Genomic DNA, 19,815 nt, shown 5'->3' on the forward strand with positions numbered 1-19,815 from the left:
TAATTTTATATTCAGGACATTTAATATTCAAAAATATTATTGATCTGCCTGCTTTGACACCGTTATATATAAATTAACTAAATTAATAACTTTTTTACAACAAAAATGAACCATCACTGAACTTACTTAAAGGGACAGTACACCCAAAAATGAAAATTAGCCCATGATTTACTCACCCTCAAGTCATCCTAGGTGTATATGGCATTCTTCTTTAAGACGAACACAATCAGAGTTCTAAAAAAAAAAAGAAAAAAAAAGTGAATGGCTGTTTCTGTTTTGAAGTCGATAAAAGTGCATCTATCCATCATAAAAGTGCTCATAAAAGTGTTAATAAAGGCCCTCTGAAGTCAAGTGATGCGTTTGTGTAAGAAAAATATCCATATTTAAAACTTTACGAAGTAAAATAACTAGCTTATTTTTTTTCTAGAAACAAGCTTTGTTGCATTATTTTCTTGTTATCACTGTAAAGCTGCTTTGAAACAATCTGTATTGTAAAAAGCGCTATATAAATAAAGGTGACTTGACTTGACAAACTGTCAATTTGCCTAAATTAACCCTTTATTCTGTTGTTTAAGAATAAATAATAGGATTCAAACTAGCAATCAGACATCAAAATTATACCACAAATACCATACCATACCCATTATATTCCAAATTAATATAATGAGCAGACTGATTGATTCTCTGAGATTGTGTTAGGTGTTTTAGTGTTAATATGTTGATAAACGTGTGTGTGATGTTCGCTCTTGTGTGTCGGTGCATGCTTGGGCAGCTGTGGATAGCTGTTCATCAATCTCTCATTTCAGGCATTATGATGGATGGATGAGCAGGCAGCAGTGATTTCTGGCTTGGGGACGAATGCATGTGTCTTGATGTGCAGAAATGTGTGTGCATTGTGTATTGTAAACGTGGCTCATCCTGTGTATGTGTGTGTGGTGTGTATGCATGTTCCCTGTGTATGTGTGAAGATCCATACTCCTGCTGAATGATCCAGGCTTTGATGAACATATGCGAGCCAAGGAATTTGTACAGGTGTGTCCCGGCATGTAATACAGAGAGACAGAGAGAGGACGTCTCTGTTAAAAGAGCCATAGAGTGCAATCATGAAATCTGTACTATATCTCATAATCCAAACACTAATATTTGCCTTGTGTGTGTTTAGACAGTGATGCTTTGGACTCAGCCTTATACTATATGTAACTCATGAGCATTCTCCTTTAACAATTTCCAAAATGAAAGCTTAACACTGTACAAATTAATATAGTGTTTTAGTCTCTCTTTGATTTCTGCATATTTTTTATTTTTTTGTGTGCGAAAACAAGTTTGTAGGAGGGGATTCGAGTCATATATAGAGAGACCAGAATATCATAGAGAATTGAGAGAATTGACTGTTTTGACCTTTTAGGCAAAGAAGCAGACAACTAGCAACCACTTAGGACACCCTAGCAACTGCATAACAACATGCTAAAAACTAGTGCTGGGAAAAAATTAATTGCGATTAATCGCATCCAAAATAAAAGTTTGTGTTTGCATAATATATGTGTGTGTACTGTGTATAATTATTTTGTATATATAAATACACACATATGCATGTATTTATTTAAGATTTGTATTTATTTACATATAAATTATTTATATTTATATATAATATAAATTATGTATAAATGTATATACAGTATATACATGCAAATATTTCTTAAATAAATACATGCATATGTGTGTATTTATATATACAAAATAATTATACACAGTACACACACATACAGTGAGGAAAATAAGTATTTGAACACCCTGCTATTTTGCAAGTTCTCCCACTTGGAAATCATGGAGGGGTCTGAAATTGTCATCGTAGGTGCATGTCCACTGTGAGAGACATAATCTAAATAAAAAATCCAGAAATCACAATATATGATTTTTTAACTATTTTTTTGTATGATACAGCTGCAAATAAGTATTTGAACACCTGTCTATCAGCTAGAATTCTGACCCTCAAAGACCTGTTAGTCTGCCTTTAAAATGTCCACCTCCACTCCATTTATTATCCTAAATTAGATGCACCTGTTTGAGGTCGTTAGCTGCATAAAGACACCTGTCCACCCCATACAATCAGTAAGAATCCAACTACTAACATGGCCAAGACCAAAGAGTTGTCCAAAGACACTAGAGACAAAATTGTACACCTCCACAAGGCTGGAAAGGGCTATGGGGAGATTGCCAAGCAGCTTGGTGAAAAAAGGTCCACTGTTGGAGCAATCATTAGAAAATGGAAGAAGCTAAACATGGCTGTCAATCTCCCTCGGACTGGGGCCACATGCAAGATCTCACCTTGTGGGGTCTCAATGATCCTAAGAAAGGTGAGAAATCAGCCCAGAACTACATGGGAGGAGCTGGTCAATGACCTGAAAAGAGCTGGGACCACCGTTTCCAAGGTTACTGTTGGTAATACACTAAGACGTCATGGTTTGAAATCATGCATGGCACGGAAGGTTCCCCTGCTTAAACCAGCACATGTCAAGGCCCGTCTTAAGTTTGCCAATGAACATTTGGATGATCATGGGAGAAAGTCATGTGGTCAGATGAGACCAAAATAGAAATAGAACTGTATTAAGGAGAGGATGACCGGGGCCATGTATTGCGAGATTTTGGGGAACAACCTCCTTCCCTCAGTTAGAGCATTGAAGATGGGTCGAGGCTGGGTCTTAATGACCCGAAGCACACAGCCAGGATAACCAAGGAGTGGCTCTGTAAGAAGCATATCAAGGTTCTGGCGTGGCCTAGCCAGTCTCCAGACCTAAACCAAATAGAGAATCTTTGGAGGGAGCTCAAACTCCGTGTTTCTCAGCGACAGCCCAGAAACCTGACTGATCTAGAGAAGATCTGTGTTGAGGAGTGGGCCAAAATCCCTCCTGCAGTGTGTGCAAACCTGGTGAAAAACTACAGGAAACATTTGACCTCTGTAATTGCAAACAAAGGCTATTGTACCAAATATTAACATTGATTTTCTCAGGTGTTCAAATACTTATTTGCAGCTGTATCACACAAATAAATAGTTAAAAAATAAAACATTGTGATTTCTGGATTTTTTTTTTTTTAGATTATGTCTCTCACAGTGGACATACACCTACGATGACAATTTCAGACCCCTCCATGATTTCTAAGTGGGAGAACTTGCAAAATAGCAGGGCGTTCAAATACTTTTTTTCCTCACTGTATATTATGCAAACACAAACTTTTATTTTGAATGCGATTAATCGCGATTAATTTTTTCCCAGCACTGCTAAAAACCAATGTAGTTATTGCTAAAACTATTAATAATCATTTTTGTCATTTCACTCAGTGAAATATGACTCACCCATCTCTGAAATGCCTTTTGGGCATGCAAGTGCATTTTCTATATCTTTGAATGGGGAAACATCAAATTCTCCAAAACTGCTCGCCAAGCTTACGAATAAATTCCATATTTGAAATCACCAATGAAATCTAACTCTCGAATCATGACAGAAAGTAATTTTTCAGCTGGACCAAGCTAATGCGCAGTGGAAGCACGCGTCTGACTGTTTCTATAGGAGCCGGAGCTTCTAACGGCAGCTGTAGTGACGCGATTACTTTACCAATCGGTGATTGGCTCTTATTTAGAAGGCGGGACTTATTCCGCCATATTGTGCGTTGCACTTTCTCCCATGAGTGCAGCATCTTCATGTAGGCCTATAAGTCTTTGGTATCGTTTGACTCGGGATGCTGTTCCAAATCTAAAGAGACCAATTTTGTGGCTAAACCGTTTAGAAGTTATAATCCAAAATAGTCATTCAATTTTCATGCAAGTGCAAATCTGGGCTGTTGGTGGAGCTAGAGGGATTGAGTTAGAGATTAAAAAATTGATGTGGTTAATGTTCAGACATCAGTGTGCCAGATTTCACAACTTTTTACCATACTGTTCTATGGGCTGCCAAAGACTCATTAGTGGAAGAAGAAGAAGACAAAGAAAAAGAACACTAACGGATACATGTGCCTACGGACCTTCGGTGCTTGGCCCCTAATAAAATGCTCCGAACCCCATTAGCAATCATCTACAACTGCCCTGCATCAAAGCGGTGACTTGTACATGGGTGAGCATCACTCACATTTCATGGAAATGTTAGAATATTTTTAAAAAAGGTAACTGCAAACTGAATGCTTTATTTGCCTAAAGCCAATTTGTAGTCCCATCTGGCACTTGGGGAGTCTTAATTTTGGACTTTGTGTGTGTTTTACAGGCGTGTGCAGGAGTGTCTGCCCCCCGCTGGCTCAGGGACACCCTACACAAAAGAAGCTGCATTCTTCACATTCCCTCTGAGGAGAGTTCCCGTAACCTGAGGTGGAGTGAGACATCAGTCCATACAACCTGTGTAACCTGGAGCTCTCCGAGCCGGTAGCCTGTGAAGACGTCATTCTGTACTGTAAACCTCAGCTGAACTACAGTATGATGCAGTGGCGGGCTGTGCATTTCACACCTAGGCCTTCAGTGGTGTCCTACCTGAATTAATAACGTTTAATAGTGTAGCAGTGCACAGACTGTCTATATTTGTTGTGAAATTGCTGTTTTTATTTTGTACCGGCAGTTATTGGGTTAATACGGTGAGTTCGGAAAAGGTCGGGTAGAGAGAAATGAGCGAATGAGTTCGGCTTGTGTGTTAGTGTACAGTGGTTCTTGAGTTCCGATTATAAGTTCAGAAATGGAGCCTCCCTTGTCTTGTCCTACAAGGGTTACAATAGTCCCTGTCAATATTAACTCTTGTATTGAGTTACAATAGAACATCATATTCACCATGGGAAAAACGGGGGCAAAAAAGCATTATACTCACCAAAACTACTGATTATCTTTTACACAAAATCCATCCTAATTTCTTTCCTCACAAAGACTTAAATTACTCTGTTGTACAGGTTATCTGTGCATTTCAGTCCCAAAAACCTTTTCTATCACCATTGAGGCTAATTGGCGCTGTCCCATTGTATTTCTGGCATAGGTTTTAATTCGCTTTAGGGCTGAGATTGTCTACTCGACAGAAGTGGTGGACACAGGGACAGTCACCACAAAACATGACGATGTGTACAGCTGCCCCATGCTCTCACACAGATTTTTGAAGGAAATCAATGAGCTCAGCGGGACTTTTGCCTTCAAAATCAGTCATGGCATTCATTACCGTCAGTCAGTTCTGTTGTTACCCGGACAGATCGAATAGAGTTCTGTGACTCTGCTAAGCTGGATGGCTGAATAAGGGATTTTTTTTTCTGGTACGTTTGTGGGTTGAAAAACTATTAAATCTACAGGAATATATTTAGTTTATGCTGTTCGCTATACAGATGCGGTTAGCTACACTGAACAAAATTATAACCGCAACACTTTTGTTTTTGCCCCCATTTTTCATGAGCTGAACTCAAAGATCTAAGACTTTTTCTATGTACTTAAAAGGCCTATTTCTCTCAAATATTGTTCACAAATCTGTCTAAATCTGTGTTAGTGAGCACTTCTCCTTTGCCGAGATGATCCATCCACCTCACAGGTGTGGCATATCAAGATGCTATAAACAGGCCTTTTGTAGAAAAAGTCTTAGATCTTTTAGTTCAGCTCATGAAAAATGGGGGCAAAAACAAAAGTGTTGCGTTTATAAGTTTGTTCAGTGTAGCTCAGCCTCTGACTACCAGTAATAGTACGCGCTCTGTCTGACCATCCAAGCAAAGGACGTGAAAATGCAGACGTTACTGGGCGCAAACCAGTTAAGCAGAAATCTCGCCCTGCAGCTAATTTCATTGGTTAAGGTTACTTAACCCTGGTTACTTAAAGGTCCGCTGAAGTAGTTTGGGCGAAGAAGTAAATTGCGCGAAGAAGAACAGCAGCATCCCGAGGATGGATGAACATGAGAGAGATGGCATTGGAGACTATATTTATTATGTATGTAATACAGAGATTCTGTATTTATTTATGTTAATATCTGCACAATTAATGTGTATTTAGCCTGCCTCTTCAAGCTACGAAATTAAGAGAATGGACTATTGGGAATAATTTAATACTCATTCATGGAAAAAGATATTAAAGTGCAAGTCATTGATTCTGATATGTTTGGGCCAGCAGAGAAGGCCTTGCTGGCCCTGACGGCCCACCACTGCCTTCAGCTGGAGATGATCTCGGCAAAGGAGAAGTGCTCACTAACACAGATTTAGACAGATTTGTGACCAATATAGAGAAATAGGCCTTTTGTGTTCCAGACTATGATGTCTCCTCTGGAACATGCACTTTAAGTCAGCATGAAATCAAATCTGACCCTATTCACATTCTTAATAACATTCCATGATTCATAACTGCACATTATTCCAGAGAAAGAAAATGTTAGTCTTCGTCAGTGCCATTGAGAGAAGCTCTGGTCTTCGTAATCGTTCATCAGTTGCTCCGCCTCTAAAATGACTTTCCTTTTCAATGAATCCCTCTTACATTTTTTCATCCTTTAAACACTTTGCTTCATTCTGGTATGTAACACCCACTTTTCATGATGCAATCATTTCCTAAAGGACGAAATTAATTCCCTCACACTTCCAAATTCCCATACTTCAAATGAATTTTCCCATATTCTCAAACTTCCTTTTCTTCTCTATATTTCTCCTCTTCTCTAGCTTGCTTCCTAATCTACTGTAGTTGTGGAATATCATTGGCCTTTTGACAAATTGCTTTATTCCCCTCTTTTCTAAGTCAAATGCATGAATGTAAATTTTTAATATCCTATGAACTGCAATAAGTCATATTACGGAAGTGAAATGAGTTGCAAATGGCATTTCACGTTGACTTTGTTGACTTAATACAGATCTAACGTGGTTAGTATTTAAAAAAAAACAAGCTAAAAATAAATTTTCCACATCTTACTCACATGAGAATGCAACTGAGTTTACTGTGCATACTGTAGGCTACCTCTTTTATCTATATTTATGCATTAAACAAAAAAAAAATATTGATTTGTAAGGGAAGTAACTGGCTTAATTTTGTTTTACGTGAAACCTGAAAAGGATTCCCTTCCCCTCGATACATTCGGACCCGTGTCAAAAGGTCATCGCCCTTGTGGCCTTGTGTGCTCCAGCTGTCGCGTACGTCAGGAGGTCCTGAATCGTTTCAGCCTTAAAATAGTTTGCAAACTTTAATTTTAGGAACGACTTGAAATAACCCTTGGCTCCCGCATGCACAGTACTGTTCCTATGCTAGAACAGTTCACAGAAGGTAAGACAAAGCACGTTTATTTATGTATTTTATACACAGTGGTTATTAAAAGTACTTAACATTGGTCCATTATAAGGATTAGAGGATTCTGATTGGTATCTAATTATTATTGGTATTCTGATTGATAATGTCCAGTCAGATTGTCATTATATCAAATAAACCATTCCGCACGAAAATTAATTTTATATTATATGTTTTCATTTCAATATGATTTTTTACAGCCTTTATGATACTAGACAAAAGAAGAATTATTTCTTTATTCATTATTTAGGATATTACCTTAACAAGAGCCATCCTTCAACTGGATGATTGCCCTAAAATGTTTTCTGTTGCTACACCCATCAAATTAGAAGTCAAAAAATACTAAAAGACAGTCTGCAGTCACTGCAATGGACTAACAACTTTCAGACAAAAAGAGAGAGAGAGAGTAAATGAAGTCCCACACTGTAAACTTCCCGCCTACCCATAGTAATAACCAATCAGAAACCGAGCATTTTTTGTACTGCTCTCTGATTGGCTGCTCGCCGTGTGACTGACAGTCTGTGTGAATGAAGTTTTTTCCCACTTTGGCTCCGCGAAGTTTCAGTGACGAGGGCATCACTGCAGCGCACTGAGGGGAAGGAAAGAACAGAAGGGAAAAGAAGGGAGAGAGGTGCCCCATCCATCCATCTATCCATCCTCTGAATTTTCCTGCAGGACTTTATTAACGTATGGCTGCATGAGAGGCTTTGAGCTCTCGCGCTTTCTCTCTCCGGGGCTGTTGGGTTACTGTCCTGATATCAAGCAGTTGTCATAATAATATCATTAAACTCTACGCGTCAGGACGGACGCAGGTGGTCATGGATACACCTATCAGATGGAAAGTAAAGCGGAGGTTTAAGGAGGTGCGACTGTCGGTACTCCTAGTATTCCTGATGTTTGTCACCTCACGAGTCAGCGCAGGTAAGCGGCGAATCAGCTGTTCCCAAACTGTTACTTTGTGCCGCGGGCCGCGCTCACCCGGGGCTGCGGTTCTGTTGCGCGAGCGCATTCCACGGTCAGTCCGCCGTCCCGGGACTGGAATGACCGGAGGAGGGGATGGGAAGGGGGGCCCTAGAGTGAGATTTTCGCGTCCGAAGTTCAGGTTCTGTGACTTTTGTTTTGCACTTTTTTTTTGTGCGTCAGCATTAGAGCAGAAACGAATAACGGAATGAGGGAAGTTTTCCCGTGCAAGGCAACAGATGCGTGAGGAAATCGTGATGCACCATCTTATTGTTGCATCAAACTCCTTTACGCTGCAACACTCAACAATTCTTATGCAAATTAGCAAACAAAGACCTCATAGTAGAAATCTGGATTCCAGGATTCCATGTGCGTGAATAGGCTCTTTAGTGGTCCTTTTTTTTTTTTGCATTTTAGATTCTTGACTTCAGAATATTGTTTTCTGGCATCTGTAAAGCAGCACAGATGGCATAGTTTTCAAGAAACTTACACTCTCCTACACCCTTAAAAATAAACATTCCAGTAGGAATCAAAGTCACAAGGAGAACCAAGGTCTGAAAACCATTCATGTGATGCTTCACCAGAACCCCGTAAAACCAATATGCTGATCTACCTAAACCCTATGCAGTGTTTTGATTTCTTTGCCGAATCTCAGAGACTTCAAAGAACCATTGGAGAAGCTTTATCTTTAGGGGAGTACGACATCAGGACCCTTTTTGGTATCAGACCATGCAACCTTGAATGGTCTTTGTAGACTTTTTGGAAGATGTTCCAGATGCTTTTTAGGGGATCTGGCAGAAAGTAGTTTTCCTTCAGCAGGCGCGCTAACTGCAGAACGTAATTGGAAAAATATGCAGGATGAGAAACACACCAGGAGAGAGAGCGACAGAGAGTTTATGTTTTTCCATAGGGTCATAAAAACGAACCCATCACTCTGGCTCTCCTTTTGTTCGGCGAAAGACAGATGAAAATAATAGATAAATGCAAATAAACGCACGTTAGTCTGTCTTGGTTCCTGGTAGATGGTCTGTAATGCAGAACATCAGTGGGTCAGGGTGGAGTCGCTGCGTGTCTTCTCTAGTAGATCAGAGATGCTCGAGGTGAAGCTCGCAATTATCTTGTAAACCACTTATAGAAGGAATTACCCAGCAGACTATGTAGAACAGTTAGTGTAGAGATATTTATATGCATTCATCAAGTCACATGCATTTTGAAATGATCAGCAATATGCCATTTGTTAAACATTGAGAGATTATTAGTTGTTTAATCAATATTTTCCATGCAATATGTATGCTTTTTTAGCATATAAAAAGCCAACTTTCAATGGTTTGATCAGTTGTTTAATCTGGTTTTAGTGTTCCGTCATTATAAAGCTCTGTATATCACACTGATAGTGTGGAGTTTACTAGTTGTGAACACGAATCTGTGGTTTGTACAGTAATGACGGAGCCAAAGCAGACAGGATATGATCTCTCATTCTCATCCTCCTGGTTTCTCCAGCCTGTCCCAGGGAGTACCCCTCTCTCGCTCTCTCTTTCTCCAGGCTGGAGGGAGGGCGAGAAAAAGGGGGAGGGATCGAGAGAGCGGGGTTGGAAATTCTGCTCTGCATGTGTGATCAGATTCGTGTCTGGTCATGGCCACTTGGCTGCTCATTATACTGATGGAATTATTGAGCTGTTTTAATTATAACAAGAACATTTTGGTCGAGGAACTTCTCAAGAACATGCTTACATGCTTAAATCAAGATTCCAAATAGAACCTTAAACAGTTTCATAGTTTGACTTTAACTTCCCAAAGAACTTTTTATTCTCCAGTTCTTTAGAAAACCACCATGTACTGGTGCTTTAAAGAATCTGAAGTTTTCCACAGTCATGGAGGAACTAGGGTTAGGGTTAAGGTTAGGGTTATTTTATAGACCCGGAAAAGTAATAGAAATCAAAATAGTGCATTTTTCTGAAATATTTCACAGACATGTCTCTTTGTAAACATAATGACATTTATTGGTAAAAAGGTGTGTAAACCAGTTAACACAGTCAGAAATGATTCTTTGCTCTACTTGAGAACCATTCATTTCCAACCATTCGTGTATCCAAATTGTTGAGCAGTGAAAACTTTTCAACTCAATCTCTTTTGCCTGCATGAGTCAAAGCTGAATTAATTAGAGTGATTCATTGACTTGACTGTATTAGAGACATCTGTCACAGAGCATCTGCTACAAAGATGCTCAGTGTCAAATTGGATTGAAATGCATTAGTTATTTGGTTTCATTCGCAATCTAGAATGCATTAGGCTAAATTCAGATGCGATCCCTGTAGTGTATACTATAGACTTTACTGTACATTACTGCACAGTATTTACATTACTGTATGCTTCCAATTTCTTAGTGTACACGTGTAGCGGGGTAATGCAGAAAAGATGGTGGATTTGATCCGCAGCCAGACTCACAAGTTTTCAAGGATGCACTTTTTTTTGAGCTGTGAAGCTGAGTCATTTAGCAACACTCACTGCTTCCACGACGGTGATGTCATGCAGTGGGCGGGGCTAATCAAATCTGCTGGTATAGAGTGACGTGCTGTCATAAAGTTTATGGTGGGACTGGCAGTGCATTGTGGGATACAGGGAGCTCTTACGTCAGAGTAGACAGAAGCTTGTAAAGGCAAAAATGGCCAATGGTGATGCTGCTGCACTTCCTGTGCAAGGCTATTCTGCTTTATTACTCACACTAGTGCTGTTTTATGAGATTTTTACGAACACTCTCGGCGGACCGGCCTCGCTCATTCAGCCTGTTGGGTGTGCTCCACTTTTGAGAGTACACGAATGCCTTTTAACAAATGGCATGTTGTAACGATTGTTTATTGTGTTGTTTCTGGTTTTGGTTACTCTTGTTGTTGTGTTCTGGAGACCCTTAAAGCCTTCAGAGGAGAAACTCTGGAATGTTTGGAGCCAAAATTTCACACCCTTGGAGCCTTTCAAAAATGTTTCTAGTATAATGCAAACAAGCTGTCCATTTCAGCTGTCTTCATTCAGCGATTGATTTAGTAAGAATCATAGAGAGGAACGTCATGACTCGTGAAGAAATCAAATTCGTGTTGCCTTTGGCTCTATCGGTTCCATTAACAGACGTGTTAAGTGGTGTCTTCCTCTGGCTATTATAAGGTACCTGTCCAGTTCCAACAGGAAAAGGATGAAGGGTTTCCCTCCTAATCAAACTCCCAGAATTCCTTTTTTTGCATACAAACTATCCTGTGCGGTATGCAAGATTAAAATGAGTATGTTCCAAATCAGAGTGTCATACTCTCCTTATTCAATAGTATGCAAGATTAAGAGTAATCACCCTAAAGCATGCAGGAAATAGTATGTCAATAGTGACTGGATGTCAGTGTGTGCAAGTATGCATCTGTTGACATATCATCAATCGTATATAGCCTGCAATATTAAGATTAATGCATCTCAAATCATAGTATGTCAAAATTGACTGGATTGCATAGTATTTACAATAGATTTTTGAAGTATATTTCTGTTTCAAAAACGATCTATTTTATATAGAATGCTAGGTTAAGATTAGTGCATCTCAAACTATTGTATTTTGAAGGTGCATGGATGGTGTACTATTCACAGTGGAATTTTTATAGTATGCATCTTTATGCATACTATACATCATACATAGTATGCAAGTTATAGATTAGTTTGTGCTTTTTACACTCTCTATCTTGTACAGTATTCAAGATTAGGATTAGCACATGCAAATCATGTTATGCTGTGAATTCATAGTATGTCAAAAGTGATTGGATGGCATAGTATTGACGATGGAGTTTTGAAGTATGCATCTGTTCACACACTATTTATCTTACATAGCTTGCAATATTAAGATAAGTGCATTTTAAAATAGTATGCTGGAAATAGTATGTCCAATGTGACTGGATTTCAGTATTTTTGTCAGTGACAAATAAGGTTTGTCAAGATGAGCAATTCGAAAAACTGGTTTTAAAAGCATATATCAGATATGTTAAAATGTACATAGTGTATTTATGTTGATTTTATGTATTAAAAATTACATTTGCACCATTTTTTACGATTGTGTCAAATGGTGTAACTGCCAAAGAATGAAAAATATTAAATATTTTATCCACCTAGATGGCATGTAAGTGTACATATAGAAATAAATACTATATGTAATGAAATACATTTTAATATATCACACAAAAATAGATTTTATTAGAGTTATCTCTAAATGTAATTTTTGCAATATTTGGCATATGCTGAAAACACCTCTGTTTTCTAAATAATCTGACAAATTATGTAAAAATGGTTAAAAACCATGTTATTACACTAAACTAGATTATTACATTTTATTCCACATTCATTTTCCTGTATATAATTATATTTTTTATGAAAAATACTGGTTACACCATTTGACAAAAAACAGTTACACCACCTGACCATGTTGCTTCTAGAGTCAAAGGCCTTTGTTTGTTGAAGAAATTGTGACTGAAAATCAAGCATGACTGTCAACAAGTTCAGCAGAAGTGGTTTTATTTTTGTCAATGCTGAAAAAAACTGAAAATAGCTAATGAGGTTCATTCTCGTGTTACACAGCATGTTTGAGCTTCAGCAAGAACTACTGAGGTTCATTATCGTGTTACTCAGCACGTTTGAGGTTCAGCAAGAACCAGTGAGGTTCATTATCGTGTCATACAGCACGTTTAAGCTTCAGCAAGAACCAATGAGGTTCATTCTCGTGTTACGCAGCATGTTTAAGCTTCAGCAAGAACCAATCAGGTTCATTCTCGTGTTACGCAGCACGTTTGAGCTTCAGCAAGAACCAATGAGGTTCATTCTCGTGTTATGCAGCACATTTGAGTTTCCACAAGAACCAATGAGGTTCATTCTCGTGTTACGCAGCATGTTTAAGCTTCAGCAAGAACCAATCAGGTTCATTCTCGTGTTACGCAGCACGTTTGAGCTTCAGCAAGAACCAATGAGGTTCATTCTCGTGTTATGCAGCACATTTGAGCTTCCACAAGAACCAATGAGGTTCATTCTTGTGTTACGCAGCACGTTTGAGCTTCAGCAAGAACCAATGAGGTTCGTTCTCGTGTTACGCAGCGCGTTTGAGCTTCTGCAAGAACCAATGAGGTTCATTCTCGTGTTACGCAGCACATTTAAGCTTCAGCAAGAACCAATGAGGTTCATTCTCATGTTACGCAGCACGTTTGAGCTTCTACAAGAACCAATGAGGATCATTCTCGTATTACGCAGCACATTTGAGCTTCAGCAAGAACCAATGAGGTTCATCCTCGCACGTTTGAGCTTCGACAAGAACCAATGAGGTTACATTGGTTACATTGAACACTTGAAAAGAGTTCCAAATAGTAGATTAGTTTATATTACATTTTTAATCAGCATCATAAACTAGTGATATTTGACTAAATTGGCCCCTAACAGAAAGGCTTGTAATAAGAGTCAATAGGTGTAACCGGTTTCAGTTTAAAATCAAATTTGACAGGCATTATCATGGACACCTATGTAATCATGTGGCCTTGGTGGTAATATTTAAAATGCAATTTTTTTAAGTTAATATAATAAGTTAATATAATATAATTTTTATTATAGGGTCATACCATTTGACATATACTTAAGAATACCTGACCATACCCTAAAATTGTCAAATTATCTCACATTTTAAAGAGAGTTAATAACATTTGCATTCAGCAGTTAGTTTCACCGGGGGTACGTCTCTGTGATATAATTTCCTGTCACATGGTCTTCTTACACAATATTAACAAAATGACTCCTTGAATGGTGGTTACACCACCTTGACACTTCAGGAATTTGACTTGACTCACATGATTCCCCAAATTAATTATAACATTCAGAACAATGGTGTTCCATTTACTTTTATTTACTGTTAAATAGTTCTAATGTTAGATTATGCCAAACTAGCTGATATTGTGTTTTATTGAGAATTTCACCTTTTTTAAACAAGATAAATTATTTGGTACAAAGTTTTGAAGGTTACACCACATAGACATTTTTGCAATCATCCCCCAAATATTCTCTCAAAATGAATTAAAACCAGAAATTTTAGAATTGGTCTTCAAAAAAGAGAATGTATGCTAGTCATTTGCCATTTTATTTTGAAATTTTAACCCTATTAAATTTAATTAAACCATATGGACACAAAAAAATTAGCGTCACATCATTGACCCATTTACTATGGATTTTTGGATTTATGGATTTTTTATGCATATTTTCACAAACTATAGATTAGGATTATTGCATGCCATAAAAAAAGTCATAGTTTATGCTGGCAATCAGGTACCCAGATGACATACTACATCCAGTTTGAAGCATATATACTGTATGCTTTTTGGACTAACTGGCCACAACCGCACAAGATTTGATTTGTATCGATTCATACTGTAATTTATGACTTTGTAGTATGTCTGTCTGCTGTGCTAGCTTGCCTCATACTCAAAAGCACAAACTTTTACTTTGCGAACACAGTATGTATTTTTCAAGGTTAGTATGAGTATGCAAATTGATAGTAGAAGTATGTGAATAGATGATAGTCCAGTAGTTACCAAGTCAGCATTCATGATTTTGTGTATTACGTAAGACCAGACCAGCTCTCGGCCCTGTACTTGGCTTCGATGTTTAGGAGGTCCAGCTCTGGGTTCTCAGGACAGAAATGTTGTACGTTTTGTACTGTATTAGACAGTGCTGTTTTTGTGTCCAAGTGTAGAAATGAAAGTTTTTTTCCCCTCACGGTTTGTGTGGTTTTGGCTTTATAGCGTGTGTTTTGGAGTTGCATTGTTTTATGATTGAAAGTGTTTCAAGTCTCCCTTCAATCTAAAGCCACATTTGGGAGGGTGATAGTTGGTGAAACCTTCAATGTCTCAGTTCACACACTATAAAAACCAGATATTACCTCTTTCAGACATGAGGACCAAACCCTGATCCACGTCTCTTGGGTTCACATATAAAGTTTCTCATGGATCATTATTTTGAACTAGTGTTTATATATATATATATATATATATATATATATATATATATATATGCAATATCAGACATACTGCAGACAAGATAGCAAATTATGTTTTTTTATATTTAAGTGAATTACAATATAAGATATGTATATTTAATATAAATATAAATATATCAGATTACCGTAGTTAAATTGGTTCACAAAGCTACAATGCAATATTTGAAACAACTTAATTGAACAATAATGATTAACTGCGGTATTTAAGAAAATATTTATTTCACTTGAGTGATGACTCAAAAGAATCATTGAATCGTTTTCTGAAGCAGTTCATTGAATCAAATGGCCTGAACTGCTAAAATGAATCTTCTAGTGAGAAAGGAGGTTGAGAAGTGTTCAGGACTGTGCATGTTTCAGAGAGAAAGGATCAGAGTAAGAAAGTGAAAAAAAAACCAAGTGATTGAGGGGAGAAAGGAATGTGAGTTATAGTAGTTAAAGACAGCAGACCTACAGGAGATGAGGTCACCGGTCAGAGGTTAAAGGTGGCATACTGTGGGTGGTGCTCTTCATATTATGACCACCCCAGAGGTTTACAGTGCCCCATCCTGAGACAAAGCGTCTGGAAAACACATCTCTTTGAGTGGGATCCATTTCACACTGTTTTGATGTGAGAAATGACTTAAAACTGTTTGTCAATTTTATACTTAAAGTGTGTCAAAGTTGGTTAATGTGCTTGCTAAATCAAGCATAACTATTATTATTACTCATACACTACCATTCAAATGTTTGAGGTTGGTATGAATTTTTTATGTCTTTGAAAGAAGTATCTAATGCTCACCAAGGCTGCATTTATGTGATAATTAAATGGTCGAAAAAAATTCTATAGAGTTTGAAGGACCATATCTATAGACCAGAATATCATAGATAGAGACTTGCGAGGGGGCTCTTTTGACTTGGCAACAACCTAGTAGAAACCACCCAGAACACCTTCTCAAAATACCTCAACAACTGCATAGCAACTCCCTAGCAACCACACAGCAACATTATCACTGCATAGCAACTCCCTAGCAGCCACATTGATCACCATAGAAACCCCATAGCAACATTCTAAAACCCCTCATAGCATTTTGCAACTGCATAGTGACTCCATAGCAAACACAGAACACCATAGAAAGCCCAAAGGAACATTCTTAAACCTCTTAAACCACTCAGAACAACTTTAGCAGCTTTATAGTGCTGCAGTGAAGAGTTCTGCATGGGTTTCTGCTCACATCTTCAGAAAGTGAATCTAGTTGCATCAGTATAGTGGGGAGTAGACAGGGTTTTAGTCTTTCGGATTACACCTGGTCTTGATATAGCCTGCCACCCCTGCTGCACACACACACGCACACACACACACACACACACACACACACACACACAAACACACACACACACACACACACACACACACACACACACACACACACACACACACACACACACACACACACACACACACACACACACACACACACACACACACACACACACACACACACACACACACACACACACACACACACACTGTTGTTTGCCATGCATGCGCGTGTGTGTGTTCAGATATCTCTGGTTCCCAGAGTTTGAAAGTTGAAGTTTTCGAGTATTGTATTTCTGTCTGCTCTGTTCTGTATGAATGGACTCTTTCACAGAGCTTTTAAACGGATGCCATGTTTGGGCTTTGCTAAGGCTTTGTTGTGATTAATTGCGGTCAGTGTGTGTGTGTGTGTGTGTGTGTGTGTGTGTCTGGCTTCTCTAGAGTTCTAAGCACCCCTACAACGGCCTGAGGTTCCCTTGGGCTGTCATGAAGCTCACACATGTGCACACACTTCCTCTGAAATAACATTCCCTTCATACCTGCGCTCGAGCTGCTAACTCGGTGTCAGCATGACTAGAGCACCTCAGAGCATCATGGGGTATGTGTGTATCTGGAGCAAAAAGCCACAGATGGGCCAGCGTAGATGGTTTTCTTTTATTACTTGGCGTTTAGGATTGGAGAAATCAGAGCGAGTGAGAGCGAGAGTTTGTGTTCTCACATCTGGAAGCTATAGCCGTCATTGTGCTGTCTGCTGATCCCAGAGAAAAAGAATGAAAAAAGAGGGGGGAAAAAAGGAAAAATGCCTTCCAGATGTTTTTCCCCTCCCCTTGCTGTGGAACAGCAGAAGAATAAAATACTGTTTCATTAAGACAGAAGAAAAATACATGGTCCTCTCAGTGAGGAAACGAGTGCGAATGTCAGTATGGGGGGTTGCAAAACGTGCTGCGAATTCACACTGATCACAAAATGGTTTGTTTATCTACATATTCTGCGCTTTACGCAGTTATGCCCCTGCAGACCTACTGACCTGACCCCTTTTTTTTGTAGATTTATGCATTTATGGTTCTGTTTATGCATGTGTGTGATGATTGTGTGTGATTGCAGAGCTTTTTCGAAAGAGAGGATGAGATATGTCAATCTATTTTTTTTCAAGGTTTCTTCTTTCATTCTTACTGCCAGATGACTTACACTGCAAAAAAAAAAGTTCCATTTCATAAAAAAAATATATATATGTTAATTATGTTAAATGTATATAGTTTGTAATATAATGTAATATATAATGTTATGTAATATAATATAAGATAATGTAATATAATATAATATAATATAATATAATATAATATAATATAATATAATATAATATAATATAATATAATATAATATAATTTTTATTATTTGCACTGTTGACAATCTTTTTCTTGTATTAATCATAAATCTCTTTTAATTTTCTTAAGATTTATGCTTCAATTTGTCAGTGGGGCAAGAAAAACACACTTAATTCATAGATGTTCTCTGAATATCATCATAATGTCCTACACAGATTAGCTTCTAAACTAAATTAATCTTGTTTTAATGATGTTTAGAAATGTTGGAAAATGTATGAAAAGCAAGACAAAAATGTAATAATTTTTTTTTGTTATGTGATGTTGTCAATTGAAAATATGTTCACAAATAGGTGTTTATAACAGAAATCATATGAATCAGACAGGCTCAGAATGGGAACAGTTTCTGAAACAGTTTTCCATGTTTCATTTTGAAATTTATAAACATATTGATAGTGTGTCATCGAGTTGCATTTGCAAAGTTAAACTCTGATCAGGTTTGTTGCATTGTCATCAAATACTGTTTCTAAAATCACCAACAATCTGACAATGAGTGACTTCCTATCATTTTTGTCTCTGTAAACATCTGGCATTGAGTATGATTATGTATTTTGCTTGTGTGTGTGTGTGTGTGTGTGGTGGGGGGGGGGGGGGGGCAATTGCTCTTTTGTGGCAATTAAGAGCCCTCATATCTCACATGCCACATTCATGACCCTGAAACAGGGAATTATGGGATTTCCCGGGGTTTATGACCAACACACATGCTCCCTCTTGCTTTTTATGTGAGTGACTGCAGATCTATCTTTGCATCTCATGGAAAGAAGAGACTTTTTGTGTGACAAACAGATGAAAAACGTTCATTCATATGCCTCAGAAATGCCACAGATGTTCACATCACTTCAAAACATCAGATGCCTGGATCCCTCGTCCAAAAAATGACCCACAATTCTTTTGTTTTCTCAGTAAAATGTACCATTATAGTCATAGTTTCTGTTAAAATACTGTAGTTACTGCACTATTGTTATTGCAAGATAAGGGATCTCTTGCAAACAGGGTAAGATGCTTTCAGAATATGCCTGTTGTTTTGTATATTTTCATATGCCAGTAGTCACAAATACCAGTTTACCACAATTGTAGAAACAATAACTGTAGTAATTATGGTATTTTAAAAGAAACCATGGTAAATGTTTGTACGGGTCAGTACACATGAGGTTTCAAAGCTTCTTTGAGTTTTCATAAGGTTTTCATTATCCTGTGGATGAGGAATCACTTGAGGGCAGCAGTTGGTCCTGTAATGCTTCATTTGAGCAGTATGCTAAAGGTTACGTGCTTGACTCTCTCATGTCTCTCTCTCTGTGTGTGTGTGTGTGTGTGTGTTTTACAAAGCTTTACTATAATGTGCATCTCAATCAATCAAACACTTCCATGTGTGTGTACAGCAAATAGCCTATTATTTCTGGACCAATGAGGTGGTCCATAAATCTTATTTTACTTTATTTTTAGGCTACTTCCTGGAGGTGATGATCATCATGTGTATTTTCTTTTCTTTCCTTTTTTTCCTTTTTCTTTTTTTACATCCTTGAGGTGATCATCATATTTACCCTATTTATTTTAGTTTACTTCCTAGAGGTGACCATCACATGAATGTTTTTATTTTATTTTATATTATCTATGATCTCATTGCCTATATTTTTGTCACTTAGTACAACATTTTCACTTACAGTGAGGAGGACAGTAAAAGTATGTCTTGCACCTTGTGCACATAACATGCAAAAGAACTATAGCGAGTGAGTTTTGTTCTGTTCAACATGAAGATCCAGTATGCAGTTCAATGACATCACCAGCTCCTTTTTGACCCTGCACACCTGGAAAATGCTCATGCTATTGAACACTTTTTTGTTCTGTGAATACTTGCAGGTTATCTTGG

The 19,815-nt window shown here is 37.9% G+C and overlaps 1 protein-coding gene across 2 annotated transcripts in view; it reads left to right on the plus strand.

Moving 5' to 3' along the window:
* Nucleotides 1-7,824: 7,824 nt before the first annotated feature.
* col5a1 (procollagen, type V, alpha 1) overlaps nt 7,825-19,815 on the plus strand; it is a 94,507-nt gene continuing 82,516 nt past the window's right edge. For both annotated transcript variants that reach the window (XM_081390607.1, XM_081390608.1), the window contains exon 1: nt 7,825-8,182. In XM_081390607.1, coding sequence (XP_081246733.1) covers nt 8,080-8,182 — 103 coding nt within the window. In that variant the 5' untranslated portion in view covers nt 7,825-8,079. The remainder of the gene's footprint in view (nt 8,183-19,815) is intronic.

This window comes from Scardinius erythrophthalmus, assembly GCF_964197995.2.
Source record: "Scardinius erythrophthalmus genome assembly, chromosome: 17".
NCBI classification, from domain to species: Eukaryota; Metazoa; Chordata; class Actinopteri; order Cypriniformes; family Leuciscidae; genus Scardinius; species Scardinius erythrophthalmus.